Source organism: Chaetodon auriga, chromosome 7 (assembly GCF_051107435.1).
Source record: "Chaetodon auriga isolate fChaAug3 chromosome 7, fChaAug3.hap1, whole genome shotgun sequence".
In the NCBI taxonomy this organism is placed as follows: domain Eukaryota; kingdom Metazoa; phylum Chordata; class Actinopteri; order Chaetodontiformes; family Chaetodontidae; genus Chaetodon; species Chaetodon auriga.
The window spans coordinates 27,210,596-27,233,234 of record NC_135080.1 but is presented as its reverse complement, the minus strand read 5'-3'; the positions used below and the strand labels follow the sequence as shown (position 1 = coordinate 27,233,234).

General features: G+C 39.7%; 1 protein-coding gene across 6 annotated transcripts in view; it reads left to right on the top strand.

Annotated features, from left to right (window-relative positions):
* LOC143323676 (kinase suppressor of Ras 1-like) overlaps nt 1-22,293 on the top strand; it is a 50,111-nt gene extending 27,818 nt beyond the window's left edge. For 4 of the 6 annotated variants that reach the window (XM_076735671.1, XM_076735675.1, XM_076735674.1 and 1 more), the window contains 17 exons: nt 898-1,045; nt 4,975-5,371; nt 8,341-8,504; nt 8,610-8,676; nt 9,323-9,406; nt 9,506-9,567; nt 10,654-10,766; nt 11,567-11,738; nt 12,880-12,937; nt 13,127-13,181; nt 14,752-14,997; nt 15,095-15,291; nt 15,500-15,596; nt 16,162-16,295; nt 16,453-16,584; nt 17,372-17,507; nt 18,087-21,400. In XM_076735671.1, coding sequence (XP_076591786.1) covers nt 898-1,045; nt 4,975-5,371; nt 8,341-8,504; nt 8,610-8,676; nt 9,323-9,406; nt 9,506-9,567; nt 10,654-10,766; nt 11,567-11,738; nt 12,880-12,937; nt 13,127-13,181; nt 14,752-14,997; nt 15,095-15,291; nt 15,500-15,596; nt 16,162-16,295; nt 16,453-16,584; nt 17,372-17,507; nt 18,087-18,209 — 2,385 coding nt within the window. In that variant the 3' untranslated portion in view covers nt 18,210-21,400. Of the gene's footprint in view, nt 1-897; nt 1,046-4,974; nt 5,372-8,340; nt 8,505-8,609; nt 8,677-9,322; nt 9,407-9,505; nt 9,568-10,653; nt 10,767-11,566; nt 11,739-12,879; nt 12,938-13,126; nt 13,182-14,751; nt 14,998-15,094; nt 15,292-15,499; nt 15,597-16,161; nt 16,296-16,452; nt 16,585-17,371; nt 17,508-18,086; nt 21,401-21,949 lie in introns of those variants that run through there. The other 2 variants (XR_013077410.1, XM_076735672.1) reach the window with 2 other exon arrangements.
* The last annotated feature ends 346 nt before the right edge of the window (nt 22,294-22,639 follow it).

Genomic DNA, 22,639 nt, shown 5'->3' with positions numbered 1-22,639 from the left:
TAAGCCTTTTGTTATCCCAGCCTGTCCATTTCACTTACCATAGACATAATCCAGGAAACAGCCAGTTGCCAGGAGATTAAGCCAGTCCCTTTCTCTCATTCTCTTCATTAAACACACACACACACACACACACACACACACACACACACACACACCAAGGGCTGAGAAAACACAGTCCAGTAAAATAGAAGCAGTGCAAACTGCTTTCACAGTTTGACAGCAGATTCCAGGAATCAGTCTGCCATTTTACAGCAATTCAGAAAAAATGACAGTAGACTGGTTTTTACTTCTTGATTTTGATCTTGTGCTTTTATCGGTGTATCTCATTTCTGCTTTTGTTTGCAAATGGGACGATTGTTCCTCTATGACAGCCTGGCTCTTCTTTTGATTAATTAAAATGGTAATTAATTAATTGTTCATCACTCAAATTATTTGGCTGCTTTAAGAGATGTGTCTTAAAGAATGGGAACATTCTTACTGAGACATCACTTTGTGGAATGAAATGTTGTAACCACAGCATCCATGGTTCTACTCTGGCTGAGGACTTGGTTACATGTCATATCCCTCTCTCTCTCCTCATGTTACCTGGTTATATCTGTGCTGTCACTTTCAGTGAGGGCAAAATGTGAAAATAATCATTATCAAGAAAAAGTTGCATGTGGCATAAATCTGCCCTAAAGCATAGTTTATCGGAATCTCTCCCAGTCAAATGTATCCAGACAAAATAAAAATAAATAAATTTGATCTTGAATTTTTTTTTTCTTTGATTGATTGCATGGGGGTGGTAGTTCCCTGCTGTGCCAGCTGATCTGCAGACAAGCTGCCGGTGTTCTTTCTGCAGATACTACATTCAGCTAAAGCAGGCATTGACAGAGATATCCTGCTTGTCCCCTGCAGGCTGCAGCAGGGAAACTTTCAGTGGATGGGTTTCTGCAGATGTCCAGCGCTGAGCTGCAGGACACCATGAGATGCCTGGGCTCCAACTCAGAAGATCGTTCTCGCCTTACTGCCGCCCTCTCCTGTCTGAAGAGTGCTAATGAAACAGGTGAACTAAGACCACTGACTGCCCCGCTTGTTGTAAAGGGAGTCATTCACAGGAAGTTCATAAAATACAATAAATAAAAAATCCTGATTCAGGTTGATTTATTTATTCTTTAATTGTAATTTTGATAAATCCTTATATGATACATTTTTACATTCCACGTTTGAAAAGGGCATTTTCAAATATATTGGGTTTCTTTATACTGGATTTAAAATCAGAAACCTCAAGGCAGGGGGTATTGCCGCTGTCCGGCCACTGTGTCATTTGTAGTAGATTTTTAGTATTTTGATCAATTAGGACAGAACCCATCCTTCAGGGTTCATTCTTGACCTTGAAAGAATAGTTAAACAAAACAATCCAACTGCATAAAGAGATTAAAAGTGAACCGATGAAGTGTGAAAAATGGTATGATATGGCAGATTGCTTTTTTCTGTTCTCACATGGTGCAACCAACTAACTTCATTAATGTTGGAGAAGTGAGTAGGGCAATTGGCCGGATTAGAAAGGTAGCTGGAAAATGTGACTGCAGACTGCTCATTAAAGAAGCAAGAGTTGATTTTATGTTTCTGGGTTATTGTAGTTGGACATTTGTGGTCAGAGACAAAGTCAGTCTTATTCAGGGAATTCGGAAACATGCCAAAGTAAAAACTCAAGTCAAGGGTGTGTCCCCAGTTATTGGTGAAATCTGTGCAAAATAAATTAGAGGGATTGTCGGTGTGAATGTTAAAATCACCAAATATAATTGCCCAATCAAATTTAAGCACAAGAGAGGACAGTAACTCGGAGAATTCACTGAGAAAACTCATATTAGAGTTGGGGGTTGATAAATTATTACACAACAAATTGAGTTATTACACACTATTAAAAGTTAAAATTTCAACACACACTTAAAAGAACCAAAACTAAAAAGAATACAAGTGAGATGATTCTTAAAAGCAGCTGCAATACCAGCACCACAGCCAGTTACCCAGGGTCTATTCAGAAAATTGTAGCTGGGTGGGCATCTAGGTGTAATTGTAGCAGAAATATGATGTATGAGTCCAGGGAGATACAGTTAGGTGGACTCAAAGCAGGTCAGGAGGTAAAAAAATTACAGGAGTGCAAGGTCAAAAGGCGTGAAGAGGGATGGAGGCCATCTGGTTGAAAATGCTGAGTCCTATTGAAAAAGGCAGTGGAATTCCAAACAAAGGGGATATCACTGTTCCTGCAGTAGCCCTTTAGAAAGATGAGGTGTTGATGTACGCAACTGAACTTCATGTCACCAAAACAAGGGGGCAGCTGCGTCAAGGCCAGGTCGAAGTGGCCGGGGTGTAGCCAACCAACCTGAAAGCAGAAACCTAAACCTTTAAGCCTATTGCAGCTTGTCCAAGGCAAGCCTGAGCCAGCAGTAACTGTAAGGTATATCAAAACGGAAAGTTTAACGCCTACTCTTTAATGTAGAGAAGGTGTCTGCCCCCAAGACCGAGAGTGGAAGATGGTTCCACAGGAGTGCAGCTTAATATTTGAAAGCTGTGGCTCCATTTCTACTTTTAGAAACTTTAGGAACCATAAGTAAGCCTTGACCAGGAGTTTAACTATTTTTTTTTTTTACTGGGAAAATCTGTTGAAGTCCAACATATTTAAATCTGTAGTTCATAATATCACTTGAAAAATAATTCCTGAGTTAGGTGTGAAAATATTTAGCTCTACACGCTGTTTTTGCTGCCTCTCTGAAAGTGTGTCTTTAACCTTAAACAAAAAGGTCTATCTCTGTAGGGATCCCTCCCAAAATGTCGTCAGACAGGATAACAAGGATAACAATCTGAGCCTGTCAGTGGAAAAACAAACACTTTCAGGACGGATTACATTGGAGCTCGTTTCATGGCTGACAGCTGCAGTGCTCTCAGTCAATACTGGAAAAACTTCAAAAATTTACATAAGTCACTTGCACATAAAAATAGGGAATATAGTGTCTATAATCAGATCTTCCAGGACACATGGCCGGGCACTAATTGGGAACTTGCACGTGTCACTTTCGTTGATCAAAAATGTCAATGATGAAAGAAGCCAATAACTCAACAACACAGTATAGGACATCATTTAATTTGTTTATTTGTATGTGTAGGTATGCAAATCTTTTAATAGACATGTCTATGTTGAAATAATATTAAAGTAGCATGTCTCTCATTGGTTGAAAAAAGACAGAATGAAAAAATAGATTAGAAGATAAGTTAGAGCACTCACATATCAAAGTTGGATGTGCAAAGTTATTCAGGAAAATAAAGTTCAGTGTGCAGACCATCAGATGATAAGTCTCCTCTCCGTGCACAGAGCAGAGTCATTGTACAGCATTATTGCAGTGGGTAGGAAAGACTTTCTGTAGTGGTCTTTACTACAGCAAAGTTGATGAAGCCTCCAACTGAAAATACCCTGCTGTCAGATTAATAAGTCATGCAGGTGATGTGAGGTGTTGTCCATTATGTTGAGTTTGTGCAACATTCTTCTCTCAAGAACCAACTCTAGGGGCTCCAGAACAGTCCCCAGCTCAGACAGCCTTTACCAGTTTCTTCGTGTCACTGACAATGGTTCTGCTGCCCAAACAGGTGGCTGCAAAGAAAATTGCACTTGCAACAACAGATTGATAGACTTGAGAAAGTCTCCTCTGTACCTTCTTGTAGACAGCCTCAGTGTTACATTTCCAGTCCTGTCTGTTGTCAAAGTGAACTCCAAGGTGTTTGTAGCCCCTCCACTACCTCTACCTCCTCTCCAAGGATGGAAACAGTACTAGTAATAGTAAATTACCCCTGGTCCTCCTGAAGTCCACAGTCATCTCGTTTGCCTTGATCACATTTAGGAGTAGATGGTTATTTCCACTCCATTCCATAAAGCCGTCCACGAGTTCCCTGTACTCAGTCTTCCTCCATCACTGACACATTTCACAATTGCAGAGTCATCAGAGAATTTCTGCAGATGACAGGACTGTGAATTGTACTGTACTACAACTCTTAGGTGTACCGTGTAAAGTGCAAAGGTGAGAGTACAGTCCCCTGTCCCCTGTCCTGTGCTGCTGACCACATGCTGAGACATGTATCTCCTCAGTCTCAGAAACTGAGGTCTGTCTGTCACGAAGTCCATAATCTAGGAGGTTGTGGATTTGTCTCCTGGAGCTTCTCTCACAGCAGCATAGGCCGAATTGTGTTAAAGGCACTGGAGAAATCAAACAACACTCAACAACTCAACACCAATCTCTAGCCAGTAGGCAAACTGCAGCGGGTCCAGGGAGGTGGCCACCTCAGGTCAAAGATGGGCCAGATGTTCAGCAGCTCCTTTGGTTCACTGGCAATCGAGGGCTTGTTATTGGGGTAGCATCTGACTGTCTTGGTGGGTCTGATCTTGTCAACACAGAAGTAAATGTACTCTGTTATGCAGTCAGTCATGGAGTTGGTGTTATCTCCATGGGGCTGACAGAGTACCCTTATGAACATAATGCGCCACAATAAATATTTGAATGGTTTTGAAACTTTTTTAAGAGAAAACACTCAAACATAATTTTTGGCCAATTTTGACATCCCTGTGGCGAATCAAAAAATTGGCAGACAGGTAGACAGGTTGATAGTTTGCCCAGTAAATACATAGAACTCTTCAGTTATCACACCTATGTCTAATAATAAGTTTTTGTTGTATGGATACATTGACTTTTAGTGTTTTATGCACATTGTACTGTATGGTGTACTACACTGGTTTAAAACTCTTTAAATGTGAAAGCAGTTACTAAACAGCAAAAGAGGGTGATCAGTAAACTGGATTAAATTTCAGATGGTATTATAGTAGATATATTTTATTTAGAATTTATGTTTCAAAGCTGATTATATTTCACAAGTAAACATATTTTTGTAATAAGTAACTATGTGTACTCTAGTTGCTCATTTGTGATCTTCACTCTTTGACTCAAGGAGATGACCTGATGCCTGACTCTGGCTCCTGCAGCTCCGAGCACCTAAAGGACAGTGATGCCTTCCCCCCCATTCAACCCCCCTCCAGCTCTGATTGCCCTTCCACTCCCCTGCAGCCCACCAGCACCCATGGCCGCTCTATATCCATATCAGTGGTACCTTGTTCAAATGACCTGAAACCTTATATATCATCTGAGGAAATGACTGACACCTTCACTCAGGAGCCAAGGACCCCTCCAGCTACCCAAGCCTCAAAGACACGCACAGACAAGCCCTCTCTCACACCTCCACTGCCTTCCCGCAAACTGCTGCAGTTCCTGCCCAACATTGCACTGACAAGAAGCAAGAGTCATGAGTCACAGCTGGCCAACCGCATTGAGGAGCCGGCTACATTCAAGTGAGTTTTTGAATTAATACTATAGCCATGTCTCCTTACAATTTAGCTGGTTAATATCAAATAGGAAAAAAACTATCACTGTTTCTATCTGACATCTGTTAGAATATGACTTTTTCACAGTTTTGTGATCATGCACAAGTAGCTGGCCTAAGAGACAGCTTTGAGTGCAAGGGAGAGTGAATACAATTACTATCTGCGGTTATATTTTCTTTTTACTGTGATCATCCATATATATGCTGCTGATCTTATGACCCAACCTTGATAGATACACGCTACCCATGTTATCTAGTTGAACTAGCTACTTTGGATGTAACAATATCAAAAACTCATCACTCATACGATATTACCTTGATATTAAGGCCATGATATGATATATGTTGTGATATTTAAAAAAAACAAAGAAAAAAAAGCCATTTATTAATAGATTAGTGTATACAGTATTTCGCATTCATATTTTAACTCAAAGTGCTTCTGCTTTCCCTCTTTCATAAAATGAAATACAAGTAGCCAGCCATGACCTAAGCATGTGAAAAAAAATGGCATGAATTGTCTTTGGTGATGAATGATTGAACCATGTGCCATTTCAAAATGGAAACAATGCAGCCATCAGTAGCAGTCCTTATATAGAATAATTCAAAGAGCTGTTTCATAGGGTGACCATGATCCATGATGATCAGTTTATGCACTGGAAGGTTAGTTGAACTGTGGTGAAAAAATGCTTCTACATGCCTCACTCGATCAAGCAGAGAGTTCTAACCCACAGGTGAAGTGAGGTTTAAATTGTGTGTGCAAAACACTCAGCTGTGTTGAGTCCAGTGTTTGACTGGAAAAGGGACAATCTCTGTGTAGCTTGTGAAGTTCACCCAGTGGTTACTGAGATGCACTCTGCTTCTTTGTGACTCTGTGTCACTTTAGCTTTTGTTTCTTGGTACAGAGCTGATCAGTGTTGGGAAAGTTAACTTTCCCCATGAACTAGTTCAAAGTTCAGTTCACAAATTTTAAAATGAACTAGTTCAGCTCATAGTTCATCATTCAAAATTTTGAACTAAGTTCACCATTCCAAAAATGAACTAGTTCATAGTTATTTTTTTCCATATGTTGCTGCAAGCTATTATTCTTCAAAATTATTGCCACAGCCCATATAGAACCACAGACAGTAATTATTTGCTCAGTTTTGACACTGTAACTATGTGTCAGATTTCATCTTCATATCCAATTTTGAATCCTTATCCTACCAGGGTTTGCATTAGCAGTGAGGGGACAGCATTCCCCCATTGTTGCTTTAACGCTTCGTTGCTGTCCATTCAGTCCACACTAGTAGCAGCTGCAGCTTTCACCCCAACAGTATATTCTCAAAAACATGAGGAAAAACTTGCTGCTTGAATGGTCTTTTTTAATGAGGAACTATTAGAAGAAAAACAGGACAGTAGTCCTTAAGGTGCAAATGTTTTGCTGTGGATGTGAATGATGTGCGGATTTTCTTTTTGAAAGCCGGCGGGCAAAGTTTGCACAGAAATGTAAGAATTTTCCCATCCTCACTGACCTTGTCATAAAACTTGTTTAAATGATCATACGACGCCTCCTTGCTGCTTTGTCACCTCCATGCTGCTTTTTGTTTTGATGACGCATGCAGCTGTGCAACACTGGTGGCTGGTGTTGCCAGATTGGGTGTTTTTTACGCTACATATTAAGGCCTGTTTACGGTGTGTTATAGTCGGGTTTTCACCTGGAAGGCGCTATAGAAACCTGGCACCCTATTGAACGAAGTTAAACTGAGAGAGCGAGCGGTTCACAGACACCAGAATGAACGAGTTCATAGTAACGTTCATCAGGCAGTAATACAGTACGTTCAGATCACGTTCACCCAAAATATGAACAAGTTCATGAACGATCGTTCAATGAACGCATTCAGGCACAACACTGGAGCTGGTATCATGTGCGACTAAAGTGTGGCTTTGGTGGAATTGTGTACCTTGGCTCCAGCATGTTTACTGACCTCTGAAATCCATTGTTCCTTTGTTGTGATTTGAACCGAAGACAAACTTTGTATGCCAACCGAACAGCAATAACTGTCATTAACTTGATGTGAATGCAGGTCAACTGACATTTGGTTATACAAGTTAGTGTCTTTTAATAAATAAACATAAACATAAACACTAAAGTTGACAAATACAACACTACCATTGACTAGATTCATTGGAGGTCATCTAATCCATTAAAATGTCTAAAATGCAGTCATTTCATCAACTTCCCAGCAAGCATGCTTGGGAAAGACTAAAAATGAATGGGGGTGAGTGCTGGCACTCCTCCATGTTTGAAACTATCCATTGCCCCACAACACATTACACGTTACTAATTCCAACAGAAGCCTATGGGATTGTCGCAACTCTATTTTTCTAAGGTGCTGACGACAGCCATGCTAAACAGCTGTGTGTAATGACAGCTGTTCTGATGCTGTTGGAGAACACCACTGATGCAGCACTGTTGGGTAAATTCCCCTTTTCTTATTTTCCATTCTTCTCATTGACAGGTCTAATGAGTAGGGGAACAGACACAAGTACCAATACACAAAGGTGTTTAAGAGTGTTTCTACATCTATTTGTGGATAATTGTGGGAGTGGAAATGAAGCTGTGTAACGATTAGTTCCTAGGCTGCACACACACACACAAATGCACAGAAATGACAGCTAGTCTTTTTGAAATTAGAAGACAAAGGAAATACCACTCCTGTTTGCACACTTTATTTGCACTGCGAGCGGTTCCTAATACTTGGATTTACTCTTGATTGGTCAATCAAGGTATTCTGAGTTTTATGTATCGTGGTGAGAAAATCTGTTCTTTTCAAATCAGTATTCTGAATGTATTCATTTAACTATACTGCCGAGTAATGAGTGGCGCATAATGTGAAGACACAGCGTCACAGGAAGAAATGGACCACACTAGTTGTTTATTGTTCTCTGTTCTTGCAGGACCTGTAAGAAGAATAAAGTGTTGGCTGCTATTCATATAAATGGCTGTGGGAACAGTCTTGAGGACTCAGCATTGCAGTCACCGCTGCTGTCTGCCCGAACACCAGGCCCTGTCCCAGCCTCAGCCCCATACATGATGCCTGCCAACCCCACCCTGCTCGACAGTGAGTCCCTATAACAGATGCTGTCTTTTAGTGCTTCTGTGATTCTGGTTCATCCACTGTTTCTTTTTATGTTTTTTACATGTGACATCCTAATGTTCTTCTCAGATGTGACAATGCACAGGAATTCCCCTCAGACACTGAGGAGAGACATTGGCCTGGCTGTAACACACAGGTCAGTTACCATCACCCCTATTAACTACCAGTCTTGTTTAGAATAAAAGACTTTAGGAAAACATGACAGTTGCTATACATCATGCTGTGGACATTGTGGTTGATGTGTTACATTATTTTTCGTGTATGTGGGCTTTGTGTGAAAGGTTACACTTGAGTTGTTGTCATGCTCTTTTTTTCTTTCATCTTGACATTTTATGATACTGAATTGTTGGGGAGAGTTAATAGCTATTCCCAGTCTGCGTAATAGCTGCACCCCCTCTACCATCATGCTCAGGACAAACTTTATTTTCGTGGCTTCATTTAGCTATTCAAGAACAGCAAAATCATCATTAGTTGTTTGTTCTGTCCTGGGTTGTGTTAAACATCACAACTTACATGGTCCCCAGTGGGCCTTTAGACTTAGACTTGTAAAGTATGCTACTTTGAGATTACTTTGTTTGTTGCTGTCCTTGAATGTAGGGTCAAAAGTACAACTCAACCAAAAAGATGGGCAGACTGGTTTGAGGTGAACTTACTCTCCCTCAGATTTCTGGTCTTTCATACTTGTTAACTTTACTTCTCAGGCTCATTAATCTGCATCAAATGTTAGAATATAGTGTCATTATAAATATTTATTTTGTTCTTTCTTTTTCTGTCCTTTGTAGGTTTTCAACCAAGTCCTGGCTCTCCCAGATGTGCCAAGTGTGTCGCAAGAGCATGATGTTTGGTGTCAAGTGCAAACACTGCAAGTAAGAGAATGTTAATATAACCTCCCTCACTCCGTTTGTTTGAGTTTAGTAACTCTTGTTATGGTCTCAATAGGGTACATCATATCCATCTGTTCACAGGTTAAAGTGCCACAACAAGTGTACCAAAGATGCTCCTTCATGTCGGATATCCTTTCTAACATGTAAGCAACACAAACAGCACTTTTACTACTTTAGCTTTTTTGGTGTTTAATTCTAATGCACATCTCAATATTCCTGACACACCGTCACTCACAAATCAAATTCAAAATTTTTAATAGTTTACTGTAGTTTGGGCATTTTTGCCTTTACTACAACAGGGACAGTACAGGAGAGATGAGAAATGACATGCAACTGGAACTAGGGATGATGTGATTGCACGGTCAACCTGGTTCTACCTGGTTACAGAGAGAATGGGTGCTTCTTTGCCTCAAGCCCCACCAATGAACTGGTGCTGTTAAGCTTATCCAGTAGATGCCTGATGTTTGGGCCCTGACAGTTGGATTTGTATGCAACCTTGTCTCTTCCTCTGGACACCATCTTTCACATTATTTATTAGAAACTGTCAGTAGATGGTGATGGGGGATTTGAATTAAAAGCTGTAAGTTCCAACACCTGACCATGTTATTGCAGATTGACAGGTGAAAAAATTGGTAAGTGCCATTCTTGAACCAAGCTTTTTATCATGCCATTTGGATTAAGGCTATGTTTACACGGAAACGATGTGAACAGAAAATGCAAAAGTGGCGTTGCTTTCTCACTTTTTATTCCGCATTTAGACGAGCGTTTTTAGGGGGAAATCTGCATGCATACGCAAGCCTGTGACGTAAACAGGTACGCGACAGGAGCAGATCCAGAGAATGTAAGGGACGGGCTCTGGCAGATTGGAGCACACTTTTGCGTTTTTACCCTTTAGACCAGAACACGACGGTGGAATGTTTTTAAGATTTCCACTCTGGAGGGGGGTTTCACTTTTTTGCTTTTTTAAGTCCCAAAAACGCCGTCGCCGCCTAAAAAAAAGGCACATCCAATAAAATATTTTGTCATTTTCACCCACGAGCATTGTCGTGTGAACAGGGCCTAAGTTACCTCAAGCATCAACTGCTGATTCAAATCATCTACGTGTAGGAGGTGCTACTTTTTAGTATCCATGGATTTGTTTATCCATGGATAGTGTTGAAAAATTGTGAACCTATACTTCAGTATTTAGTTTGATGTAAAATTTGCTAATGTTTTAATCTCACTTGTAGTGCCAAGGATGCGCAGGGCAGAATCAGTGCCATCAGATATCAATAATCGGATTGATCACACAGCAGAAATCCCACTGCAGTTTGGCACTTTACCAAAGGCAATAACTAAAAGGGTAAGTACAAGTTACTTTTCTCATAATATGTTTTGAAGTCTGTTTGTCACGGTTCGTGTAAGGAATTGCCAGGACCCAGATGCAGAGTACAAAAACACAAGTTTATGTTCACAAAAGTAACAACAGAAAATCGCCGTAGAGTAGAGTAAAATCGTACAAAGCGGACACGTGAAAAACCAACAAAAAAATCACCGTAACGGGAAAACGCTCAACGAGAGGAAAAAACAACTGAAAATCACCTTAAAGGGAAAAGTAGCAAATAAGAGTCAAATGGAACAAAAGACGAAGTACTTACAAAAACAGAAAGTATCCAGGAGAATGCTCAAACTGGAGAATAACAAAGTACAAAGGAAATGTATATCAACTAGCACAAACAACGTGAGGCAGGAGATCAGTTCGAGAACAGGGCACATGAGACAAGCAAACACAATACTCTGGCACAGGAGCAAGTTTGGAGCCGGCATAAGTAGCCGGCTTGATTACGCGATGAGAAGCAGGTGAGTCTGATCAGCCCTGCTGCCGAGCAGATCGCCCCGCCTCCATGCACTCAGTCTAGGAGCAGAGGGAGAGAAAGAAAAAGGATTAATGCCGGACCTGTTTTGGTCTGCTGTTGTGGTTTTCATTCTCAAGATAACTGTTTTGGTAAAAATTAGAAATGTGGAACATGTAGATGTAGAGTTTCAATGTGCAAGAAATAACTGGTGTCAATGGAAGGTACTTACTATTATAACAATAGAATTGTGTGTGTGTGTGTGTGTGTGTGTGTGTGTGTGTGTGTGATTGCTGGGTGGGTGTCTTAGGTGGAGCCCAATTTAAACCACATGGACTCCAGCAGTAACCCATCGTCAGCCACCTCCTCTGCACCTTCTTCCCCAGCACATTTACAGCAAAGTAACCCCCCGAGTTTCAGTGCCACCCCCAAACCCAACCCATCACCGCAGGGTTCCCGGGACAACCGCTTCCACTTCCCAGGTCAACACCCTGTCACTGGTATCACTCACATACACAAAAGCAATGTGTAATATAAGCAGATTACCAACAATACAGGTTCTACAGGTTTCATTGATATATAAATGGGTTTCAAAATATTAGAAACACCTCAATATAATGACAAACAGTTCAACAGCAGCACAAACTTCAGTCTCCAAAATGACCATAATGTTGGATCAACACCTCTCTAAAACAGCAAATATTATAACCCTCATTGAAGATAGGATGGGAGGAGGATGGGAGGAAGATAAGATGGAGGGCTTTTTGATACTGTGACAACTGTATGTATTTTGAATTGCATTTTGGCATGAAAATGTTCTAAGTGTTACTTGTCAGATTTTCAATGAAAGGTTTTTGAAAAACTGAAGTAGCCAAGTACTGTATTCAATATTTCAATGATATTTAGTGTATTTAAATAAAGATTCAGTGTTATACTCAAAAAATGCATACAGATAGAAAAACCTCTGGAACAGCAGTTACTCATTCTCAAGCTACGACATGGTGATAAAATCATTATTCACAGCACTATGTGACAAAATCACCATAAATAGTAGCAGCATTCATTACAACAGCTGAGATTTACAGTGATAGGTCACAGGGAGAGTTTGTTGACGAAATGTGCCACACAGTCCCCAACCCTGGCTGGGCAGGTTTACAACATAATTTTGCTAAAGCTTTGCTTCCCCCAAACAGGCTGAAAATAGAAGTTTTCAGAAATGTTGACTCTGAAGACCGTTTTTGGAAAGCTCAGTTTTTGTATGAAAGAAAGACAGTTTTAGTCCATGAGCAGGGCTGAAACTGAGGGAAAATATGCATTTTTAAAGTTACAGTTTATTTGACTCTTTTTAGAGGCTCACATAGTTTTAATCTGAGCAATACTAATTTGCTTAAGTACCTATTTAAACTTCTAAATTAAAAGACTATTTCAGTTGTTTTAGATGGGTAAGCACATTATTTATAGGGGCCTAATATATGGCAGATTGAGACATAAAACATTTAGCATCCTCTGTTCTGAATTCATAAAGTAATACGTTAAGTATTTATATAGCTTTTTCAATTATGAGAATTACTTAGTATTGTAGTACGTAGTATTGCAGTATTCTGAAGTTATATTTTCCAACAGATGTTCCTGCTCCCACATATACTGCTGGTCAACATTCTGGCAGCTACCATGAGCCTTGGTAAGAGATGGCAGAGGAGGTTCCATGTTGGCTGATTTTAGCTTTTCACATTTCATATGCACTGGCTGATAAGCAGTAAGAAATGTCTGCACAGACAAATCAAAGATATGTTTGAGGCCCTGAAACAATCTCCATCACATAGTCTGTCCACTAGACAGCATTGATTTTTTTTGTGATTTTTTCCCTCAGTGAGTCACAGATGGCCGTCGCTGAGACACAGCTAATATCAGCAGATCAAGAGGGGGTGAGTGCTAGAAGTTACATACAGTGAGTTTCATCACCAAACAAAGGTGAAAACAGTGTTAACTGCTTGTTTTGTCATGAAATCTTGTCTGCCTGTCTTATTCATAGTAATGGTGTGCTTTTTGGGTCACTGACATATTTTGTCATCAATCGAAGTTGGAAGAATTCTTAAATGTGGTTGTGTTCTCTCTGTTTCTGAATGATTTGATTACCAGCTGATAAAGGGGGAAATTGTCTTTGCCAATGGTACCCAACAGTTTCACAAACATCCTGATTCATTCAGCCTTTTTTAGTACAGCATTCCAGAAAGAATTAGGAACACAAAAGGCAGGCAATGAAAAAAAAAACATGCATTAAACTTTTTCTACTTCTTTTTGTAATATCTTTATTGCAGAAGTGACTGATTCAGGCACAATGCTTGGAGGGAGGCAGTGTATGAGGCAGTGGCATGGTACCAAAACCCAGTATTAAACAGGTTCCAGGGATAAATGATTAAAAATTGTAACATCAGTATTGATAAGCTCTGACGTTACGAGTTCTTTATCTGTACTTTTAAACTTTTGGTATAATTTTTTATCGTGCTATAGCATCTCCTGTTTTGTCTGTGTCAGGGTTGAGGTCCCCCAGCAACGGTGGTTACTGTTAGTGCCACAAAACCTTGTGAGGAAGAAGCCAATACTTAATCAATACACCCGTCCAACAACAAGCATGTAAAAAAGCAATATTTCAATCTGCTCTGTCCACTGTCACTTATCCACCACCTCTGTAGGGCATAGCATGCTAGCTTGGATAACAAAAAAATTGTTACAAACAAGCTAAAACAAAAAAGTTGTCTGTATGCAGTCTAACAGTTTAGCTTAGTGTGCCACGTGTTTTTAAAATTTAGCAAATTCTTGCAAACTTAGCTGCTCACTGAGACAGCAGAGGTAGGACAGAGGACAGGAGGAATGACTGACTACTAACTGATGACTGTGTTCTTCATTCTTTCTAAACCTCACTCACTACTGTGATGTCAGGAATATTATTTACCGTATTGACATTTTAGATTTGTTTAAAGTGAGATATTTGATATATGTAATGTTTTAAAAAGATTTTAAAGCAATTATTTCTCAATGGAAAAGAACTGATAAGAAAGACTGTGACCTAAGAGACTGTGAGAAAATGGACCATATTTGCTGAGTTACCTTATCTGGATTGTTGTCACATAGGTTTGCATTTGGGCCACTAAAAATATGCTTTGGCCACCAAATTTAGGGGCTTAATGGCCTTTGGAGCCAGTGCTTTACAAAAGTTGCATCTAACCCCTGCGGTTGTATTAAATAAAGAATTAAACAAACAAATTCTAGTACTCAACTGTAAAGACCCATCAAGGCCCTTACATTGTGCCCCTGCTAATTATGTACCATTGTATGAACTTTAAATAATGCTTTCCAACTTGACTTCTGCTACTTATTTTCACATTGTTCTCATATTGCTTTCGTTGTTGCCTTTCTTTTTAAAGTGCTTTGAACTGAGTTCAATCATTAATTAAACGTTAATGTGTCCATGTTCACTTCCCTCATTGGTTTCAGGAGGAGGGGGCAGAGGAAGAGTACCCAGCTGAGGCAGAGGAAGCAGCTGACCAGTGCATCAGAAAAAAGAGCACTGAGGAGTGTGATGAGGATGGGCTGGAGGACCTGCCTTCTTCAATATATTGTCCCAGGGCCGTTGGGCGCTGGAGGGGTCCAGTCTCTCGTAAGGCCAGCCAGACCAGCGTGTACCTGCAGGAATGGGACATTCCGTATGAGCAGCTGCAGCTGGGAGAGCTCATTGGCAAGGTGAAGACAGATAGATACAATAGATACACTAAATGTTGGTATGAAAACATAAATCATCATTTGGGTCCAACACACGTTTGACTTTGTGGCTGTCTAGGGTCGCTGGGGGAAGGTGCATAAAGGACGCTGGCACGGTGAAGTGGCCATTCGCCTTGTGGAGATTGACGGCAACAACCAGGATCACCTGAAGCTCTTTAAGAAGGAGGTGATGAACTACCGGCAGACCAGGCACGAGAACGTTGTCTTGTTCATGGGTGCCTGCATGGCTCCTCCCCACCTCGCCATCATCACCAGGTGCAGCTGCAAGACTCGTCACCTAAAATATAAAAGATTTCAATTCTGCTGTTATTCCCTAAATTCCAAATTTGTTTACCCCTTGAGATTTTATGTGTTATTCTTTATTATTATTACGTGTGATGTGTTTTTTTGGTGAATATGTGTGTTGTGATATTGATCTGTGAATTCGGTTTTAGTAACAATAATGTATGTATTTTCTCTGCAGTTTCTGTCAAGGTTTGACTCTATACTCTGTTGTAAGAGAAAGAGGTCACATGCTAGACATCAATAAAACCAGACAGATAGCACAGGATATCGTAAAGGTAAGCAACCCTTTCTGAGCATTAAAATTTTTCAGAGATATATCAGGAATAGCATACAGTATATGTTGGCATATCGATAACAAGAAATTGCCGGGGAGAAATGCCAAAGATGTGCTGGAGATGTGCAGGAGGGAATCTAGTTGAATGCAGAAAAAGTAAGAGAATTTAATATGCTGGGTATGAGCAAGAACACCACGCACCCAGATTTAAGGGATCCTATCAATATGTTTGTTTGTGTTATATGCCCATGTTAAAAAATAAACATTGGCCATTAAATCCTTAGAAATGATTTTTCAATTCTTAAATATCAATACTATACCAATACTAGTATTGGTCTGTAAAGTGTGCAATGAAATTATGATGCCTTTATTTAGATGAGATTATATATATCCCGGTACGGTAACCTGGTATCTTTATTTCAGATTGATTTGATGATTTGATTCTTTTATTAGAAGAATTTAATTCCTAACCTTTAAATGACATGAATAAGAATACCAGCTACCACTCATATTCCACTCTTGGTCATAGAAATGTCTTGTGGTCAGCAAATCCATTTCTTTTACAGGGAATGGGTTATTTGCATGCCAAAGGCATCATTCACAAGGATCTGAAGTCGAAGAACGTGTTCTATGACACAAACAAGGTGGTCATTACAGACTTTGGCCTGTTTGGGATGTCTGGAGTGGTACAAGAAGGCAGGTAGGAGTGAAATAAACAGTAAACAGTCTATCATCTATATTTCTGGATATCCACAGTTGTCTTCATTAGTGCTGTTTATCTATCTGTCTATCATATATATACATATATATGTATATACATATATTGTATGTGTTTGCATGTGTGTGTGTGTTTGTAGAAGAAAGAACATGTTGCGGATACCTCAGGGCTGGATCTACTATCTGGCTCCAGAGATTGTCCAAAAAATGAGTCCAGAACTGGATGAGGACCAGCTTCCTTTCTCCAAAGCTGCTGACGTTTATGCATTTGGGTATTTGTTGAAATTTATGCTATATTTTAAAGGTTGCATTGACACTATAACTTATGTTAAAAAAAGATTTAAAGGTGGGGTGAGTCATTCTGGAGAAGGACTGTTGAACCACATGGTCTGGTAGCTGTCTGTTCTGTGTGTACATTGAAAAAAATCCAATTTTGTCCACAGCCCTGCCTCTGCAAATGGGAAACAAACTATTCATGTCACTCAGCAACAGGTGGCAAGAACATACACTGGTACCCTCTGCCACCAGTGGATGAATGTGTGTGAATGGATGAATGTTGACTTGCATTTTAAAGCACTTTGAGTGGTCAGTAAGAAAAGTGCTATATGGTGTCCATTTGTAGGACAGGTAGAAAGGGAGGGGAGATTGGGGTGAGCATGAGAGATGGGAAATCTGGCATGCTAACATGTAATTGTGTTGTTAAGATGGAGAGATGGCAACACCAACAATCTTTCTACTGAATGACTCACCCCAACTTTAAAGCTTCTTTAAATTTCACCAAGGTTTTTTTGTTTGTTTGTTTGTTTGTTTGTTTGTTTTTTAATGTAACCTGACAAGTTCAGCTCACAAATGCAGCCGGACATGTGGTCCAATTTTCAATCCTGACTGTATCCATTTTTGAAACTTAATTTCCATGAGACTCATATATCACTCGGCTTATTTGCTTAGAGTCACTTGACTTCGACACAGATGGAATGTAAAAAAACAGTCTAGCATATGAGGTGATGTCACTGTCAACATAGTTTTTCTGATCTGATTTTTGTGTTTTGTCATCTTCAGCACAGTCTGGTATGAGCTGCAGGTCGGAGACTGGCCAATCACCAACCAGCCTGTGGAAGCTGAAATCTGGCTAGTGGGCAGCAATGAGGGCATTAAGAAAGTGCTGGCCGAAGCCAACCTAGGCAAGGAGGTTATGGTGAGTCATTTGCATAGATCTCAAAATAACATGGTTGTGAGAACACTCACTGGTGATTGGGTATGATTTTCTGGAAGAAAGAAGGTCATTTTCCTGTATCTTACTGATGAATGAAAGGTTGACTATTGGCCTATTTTAGTACCTCTCTGACCTACTCATTTGATATGAACTTACAGGGACTCCTCTGGCTCAAGCCTCCTAGATGTTCCAAAGATTAGATCAAAAGCTGATGATGCAGAATTTGTTTTTTGTGGTCCCAGCTGCTGGAGGACTTGTTAACACAAGCTTTGTTAAACCTTAATTGGTAATTAGTTTACTGAAACTGTCCTGGGTACCGACTGGACTCTGTACAGTCTGAAGTGCTTTGAAGCATTTCTAGAGGAACTAGTGCTTCAGATACTTTTGCATTTGAGTCCCCATTTAAATCAAATCACAATCACAGTGAATGCCTGCTGGTGATGCAAACAGTCACAGCTGAATTGTAAACTAGTAAACAGCCAACATGCAGTATTGATCAATGGAAACCATGTTTGAAGCATCCTGCATTATGTATTAATCCTCGTCCTTCCATCCCAACAGGAGATCCTGTCTGCCTGCTGGTCCTCCGAAGCAGACAACAGGCTGACTTTCCCCCAGCTGGCAGGCATGCTGGAGAGACTCCCCAAACTGAACCGCAGGTTGTCCCACCCTGGACACTTCTAGAAGACAACTGAGCACATATCTTAGAAAGAGAAGGTATATTGGTGGTTCAGGGTGAACCAGAACACAGCATTCACACCCACATTCAAAAAGGGAGTTTATGTAATTTTTTTCTTCTGCCACAGATTACATATTCATGTCATGTAAGCAGAAATGAGATGGGTCTAACAGTCTAAAATACACCATCAATGAAATGGAACATGTTGTAAATAGGATTTTGTAAAGAAATGTGAATATAGAGAATCTGTCCTGCTGAGTATCAACTAATTAAGTGACCTTGTCAACTGTAACTACTATTGTGCATTTTGAAAACTCCAGTAAGACATTTTGCTGTACCTATGATGGTGTTGTAGTTGTTGCTCCGTTTATGCTTTCTTTCTTTCTCTATTATAGTGTTGCCCACAGTTAGCAGTAATATTCTCTCATGTTTCTGAGTTTCACCTCTCCTTCTTTCCCCTCTCTCAGTGATTTCTTCTTGTCTGTGTCAACTGATCCATCTATGCCTGTTCCTTTTGTGCCTGATCTCCACAGTCTCCGTCCCTACATTTTTACCTATGTCTATGCCTTTGTTTCCCAGTCTCTTTTTGGACACACTGGTTCTCTAACACTCCTGATTTCTGTACCCTTACTCCGTACAAAGGTGTTCTGTCTTTATATTTCAATGAGCAATTGTTGTATTAATTTTTAAAAGAAGAGTTCTTATCTGGCATATTACTGCACATATTCAGCCTGTTTTCATGTGGTGTTAGCATGTGATCTCTATCTGCTATTACTGAGCATTTGTGTGACCTTCATTCTGCCCACATTATCATCAGTATCAATATGCAAGTTATGTAGGCAGAGCTTGTGGGCTAGCAAACGTGTGTGTGTGTGTGTGTGTGTGTGTGTGTGTGTGTGTGTGTGTGTGTGTGTGTGTCGTGTGACAGAGAGTTATACCTAAGGCAGGCTACTTTTCAGTAATGTAAAAAAAAAAAAAAACAGTGTAAGACCTATCTGTTACAGATATCATCATTTGCATTCATTGACACCCATAGTGCACACCACATCCATCATCCAGACAGAGGAAGTAGTTGATGAGATGAGAATGAAATATCACTTCATAAAAATGTTCATCATCACTGTGTTTTAAGCCATTACTCTGTCTTCTTAGATATGTTCACTAAATAATATGGTATCTAATAACAAAGAGAAAATGTCTCACAATGACATGAGGAATATCACTTTTAGTTATAACTTATAGTTAAATTAGATAATTTCCTCATAAAGAGAAACTGAGCAAAACCTTTTTTTCTTTTCTTTCTTTCTTTCTTTCTTTCTTTCTTTTTTTTTTCTTTTTTCTTTTTTTTTTTTTTTTTTTGGCCAGTTTGGCAGCTATTAAGAACAAACACTCCTAAAATGTTTCCAGTGGACACTTAAACTTCAGTAGAGCTGTGACTGAGCCGGAGAACAGCCACAGCGCAGCTTGATGCTGTGAATATTCACAGTAATAATAATAATAATAATAATAATAATAATAATAATAATAATAATAATAATAATAAAGTATGGGATAAATAAAGTCTATCTTATCTTTATCTTAATCATAACACCTCACATGCTGGTCAGGTATCAGTCAAAGCACAATCAGCAGATGACACAATGACATAAATTTCACAATAGCTGCTGCATATGTTTTGTTTTTGCTAACCAGCCTAAAATGTAAAAACTGAGAATGGAAACAGTTTGCTTTTGTTAGTCTGTGTCCAACTGGTTCCTTCCACTTTCTAACCACTAGCTGTTATAGTTCTCTATGAAAGTAAATCTTTTTATCTGTCTATATGTCAATGGACCCAGTGCCACTTCACTGTTTCATAGCTGGAAGCTGCTGGTTTCAGATGTTACAAGGCTTTGACTTCTCCTATTTATTGTTAAATAACATTTACTCCATTGTTGGCAACACAAAGGATTGGGTGACACAAATTGCCAAAAATGCATTTTTCCTTTCATTTACCTTTAATAATATCTATCTGTGCAGATTTGTTTTATTATTCCAGGTTTTCTGAGATTTCTGCCATCACTCGAAAATAATAGGTCAGTGTTTTTTTAGAGATAAAAAAGAAACACATCTTCACAGAAACAATATCCTGGTTACTCCAGATAATCCACAGAACTGTAGACTGTGGATGGGTTTTTTATGGGAACTATTTTCCATGAAACTTTGAGTGGCCCGGACACTGTTTCTGGAAAAGCTACTATTGATTGATTGATGAAAAGTGAATGCCCCCCAAAAATGGATAAATAATACTTCATTTTGATTGCCATGGTATAAGCAAGACAATCAACATCAACCCCTGATGTGTAAACTGAAAATGAGTTTACATATCAGGTAACCTCTAATGGGCTCCTAACCACAATGGTTAGACACTGCCTTCTGCTGTGCTGCAAAAATACTTGACATGATGCTTGAAACAGCCCTTTAAATTGAGGCATTTATGAAAAGTTGGTCCTAACTTACTGTATGTTGGGGCAGCTTTGGTTTGGTGTTGCTGTAACAGTTAGAAGTGTCACAATCATCATCATTTATGGATCAAATGGCAAACCTCTGAATGATACCTCCCACGCTGAGATTTAATGAAAGCTGCCTGTTTGTTCAGACTCCTGGCAGGAGATCAGTGTGCAGGAGGGCAATGTGAAAAGAATTGTTTTCTTAAAAGATAAAGAAGTTTCAATTCAATTCAGTTTTGTTTATGAATCACAACAAAAGTAGTTTCAGGAAACTTTCCAGAGCAGGTCCAGACTATACTCAATAATGTACAGAGACCCAACCCATGAGCAAACACTTTGTGACAGTAGCAAGGAAAGACAGGCAGAAACCTTGAGTAGAACCAGGCTCTGTGTGGGCGGCCGTCTGCTGATGATCAAACACTGACCTTGTGCATATATGTACATACAGTGCTTGAGGTTGTATGTAATATATGTATTTGTTTGTAAAGGGGTTTTAATTTTAGAGTATTTTAATTGGTACTTCAGTCATATTTATGTATAGATTTTAGACACTGGGTAAAGTGTTTTTGGTGGACTGGTGTTTTGTTTTTGATTTTTTCTTTATTGTTTGTTGAGTGTGGAGGGAGTTAATCTGTAGAGTATTTTTGTACAAAATGTCTTGTAAGCTTTTGGTCTGGCAAACTGAAGACATTAAAGCTGATCATCAATGACTCAGTGTCCTCCTTTTGTAACAGATCAGTGTTATGTATCAGAAATAATACAAATATTAAAGAACAAGCAAACTGTAAAGACCACTTAACATCAAAGTCATACCAAGATCAGATCTAGTCCACTTACAGTCAATACCACGTTTAAATGAGATTGTGATCGTGTCAAGAAAAGTTCAGAATTCAATTCCTTACATTCAGACCAAAGTAGGTTACATGTCAAAACTTGTGAAATAGGTTACAGTAAGGATATAAGACTTGAGATTTGTAGCTTTGCACTTCATAATTAAATATGTTTTACAAATGTAAATGAATTTGTGCTTGTTTTGAGTATGATAAACCCACTGCACACTACATGCCCAACAGCAGACAGCTAATGAACACAGTTTGCAACTAGCTGTAAACACAGTGGAGCATTTAACGGCTGAAGAGGCAGATATTTTTCTTCCGTGTTGGTGGAGACCAAACTATAGCTAAAATGAGAGTAAATATGAACAAACTTAGGACCTGGCAGCCTGTCTCACCCTTGTGTTTCCTTTTCCCTTTTCCCAGTGTGGATTTTGTCTGTCTGTCTCCCCCTGTCTGTACAGCTGGGTGTGTCCCTGCACCTGGCCGGCTCCGCCTCCCCAGAGCACACCAGCAGCTCATCAGGCTCATTAGGCACAGCATAAAAGGAGAGAGCTCTCTCCGAGCTGTGCCAGATTGTTCCAGTCTCTTCCTCCTGAGATCATTTCCAGGCCTGGTTGTGCATTCAGTATTGTGAGCACTTTCTCTCTCTCCCGTACCATCGTGAGTTTGCTAATGTGTTTCTTATGTGCCACCGCTGAAGATGTGTTTCTTTGTTTCAGTTGCCTGCCTGCCACTTCCACATGTGCCTTGCCTCAGACCCATTTTTTTGGAGCTCCCTTAGTTTTCTCCACTCTGTTAGAGTACACTTTGTGTTATTTGTTATTTTTCCACTCCTTTTGAGTGCGCTTTTTGTTGTAATAAATTTTTGTTCTTTTACCTGCCTTCTCTCTGGTCTGCATCATTGGGTCCTGTTGAAAGGATTGGTGACAAACCATAACACAAACACAAGGCCATAATATTTAAATATGTACAGTTAGAAGCTTGTGATGATCTTCTACCCCAGTTGACCAAAAAATCAGTTATTGCACATTTAACTGCAACTAAGGGAGCTCAGCAATGGAAAACATCCACATGCAAAGCAATATACATAGAGTGTTTTTCTCATAGCGTGGC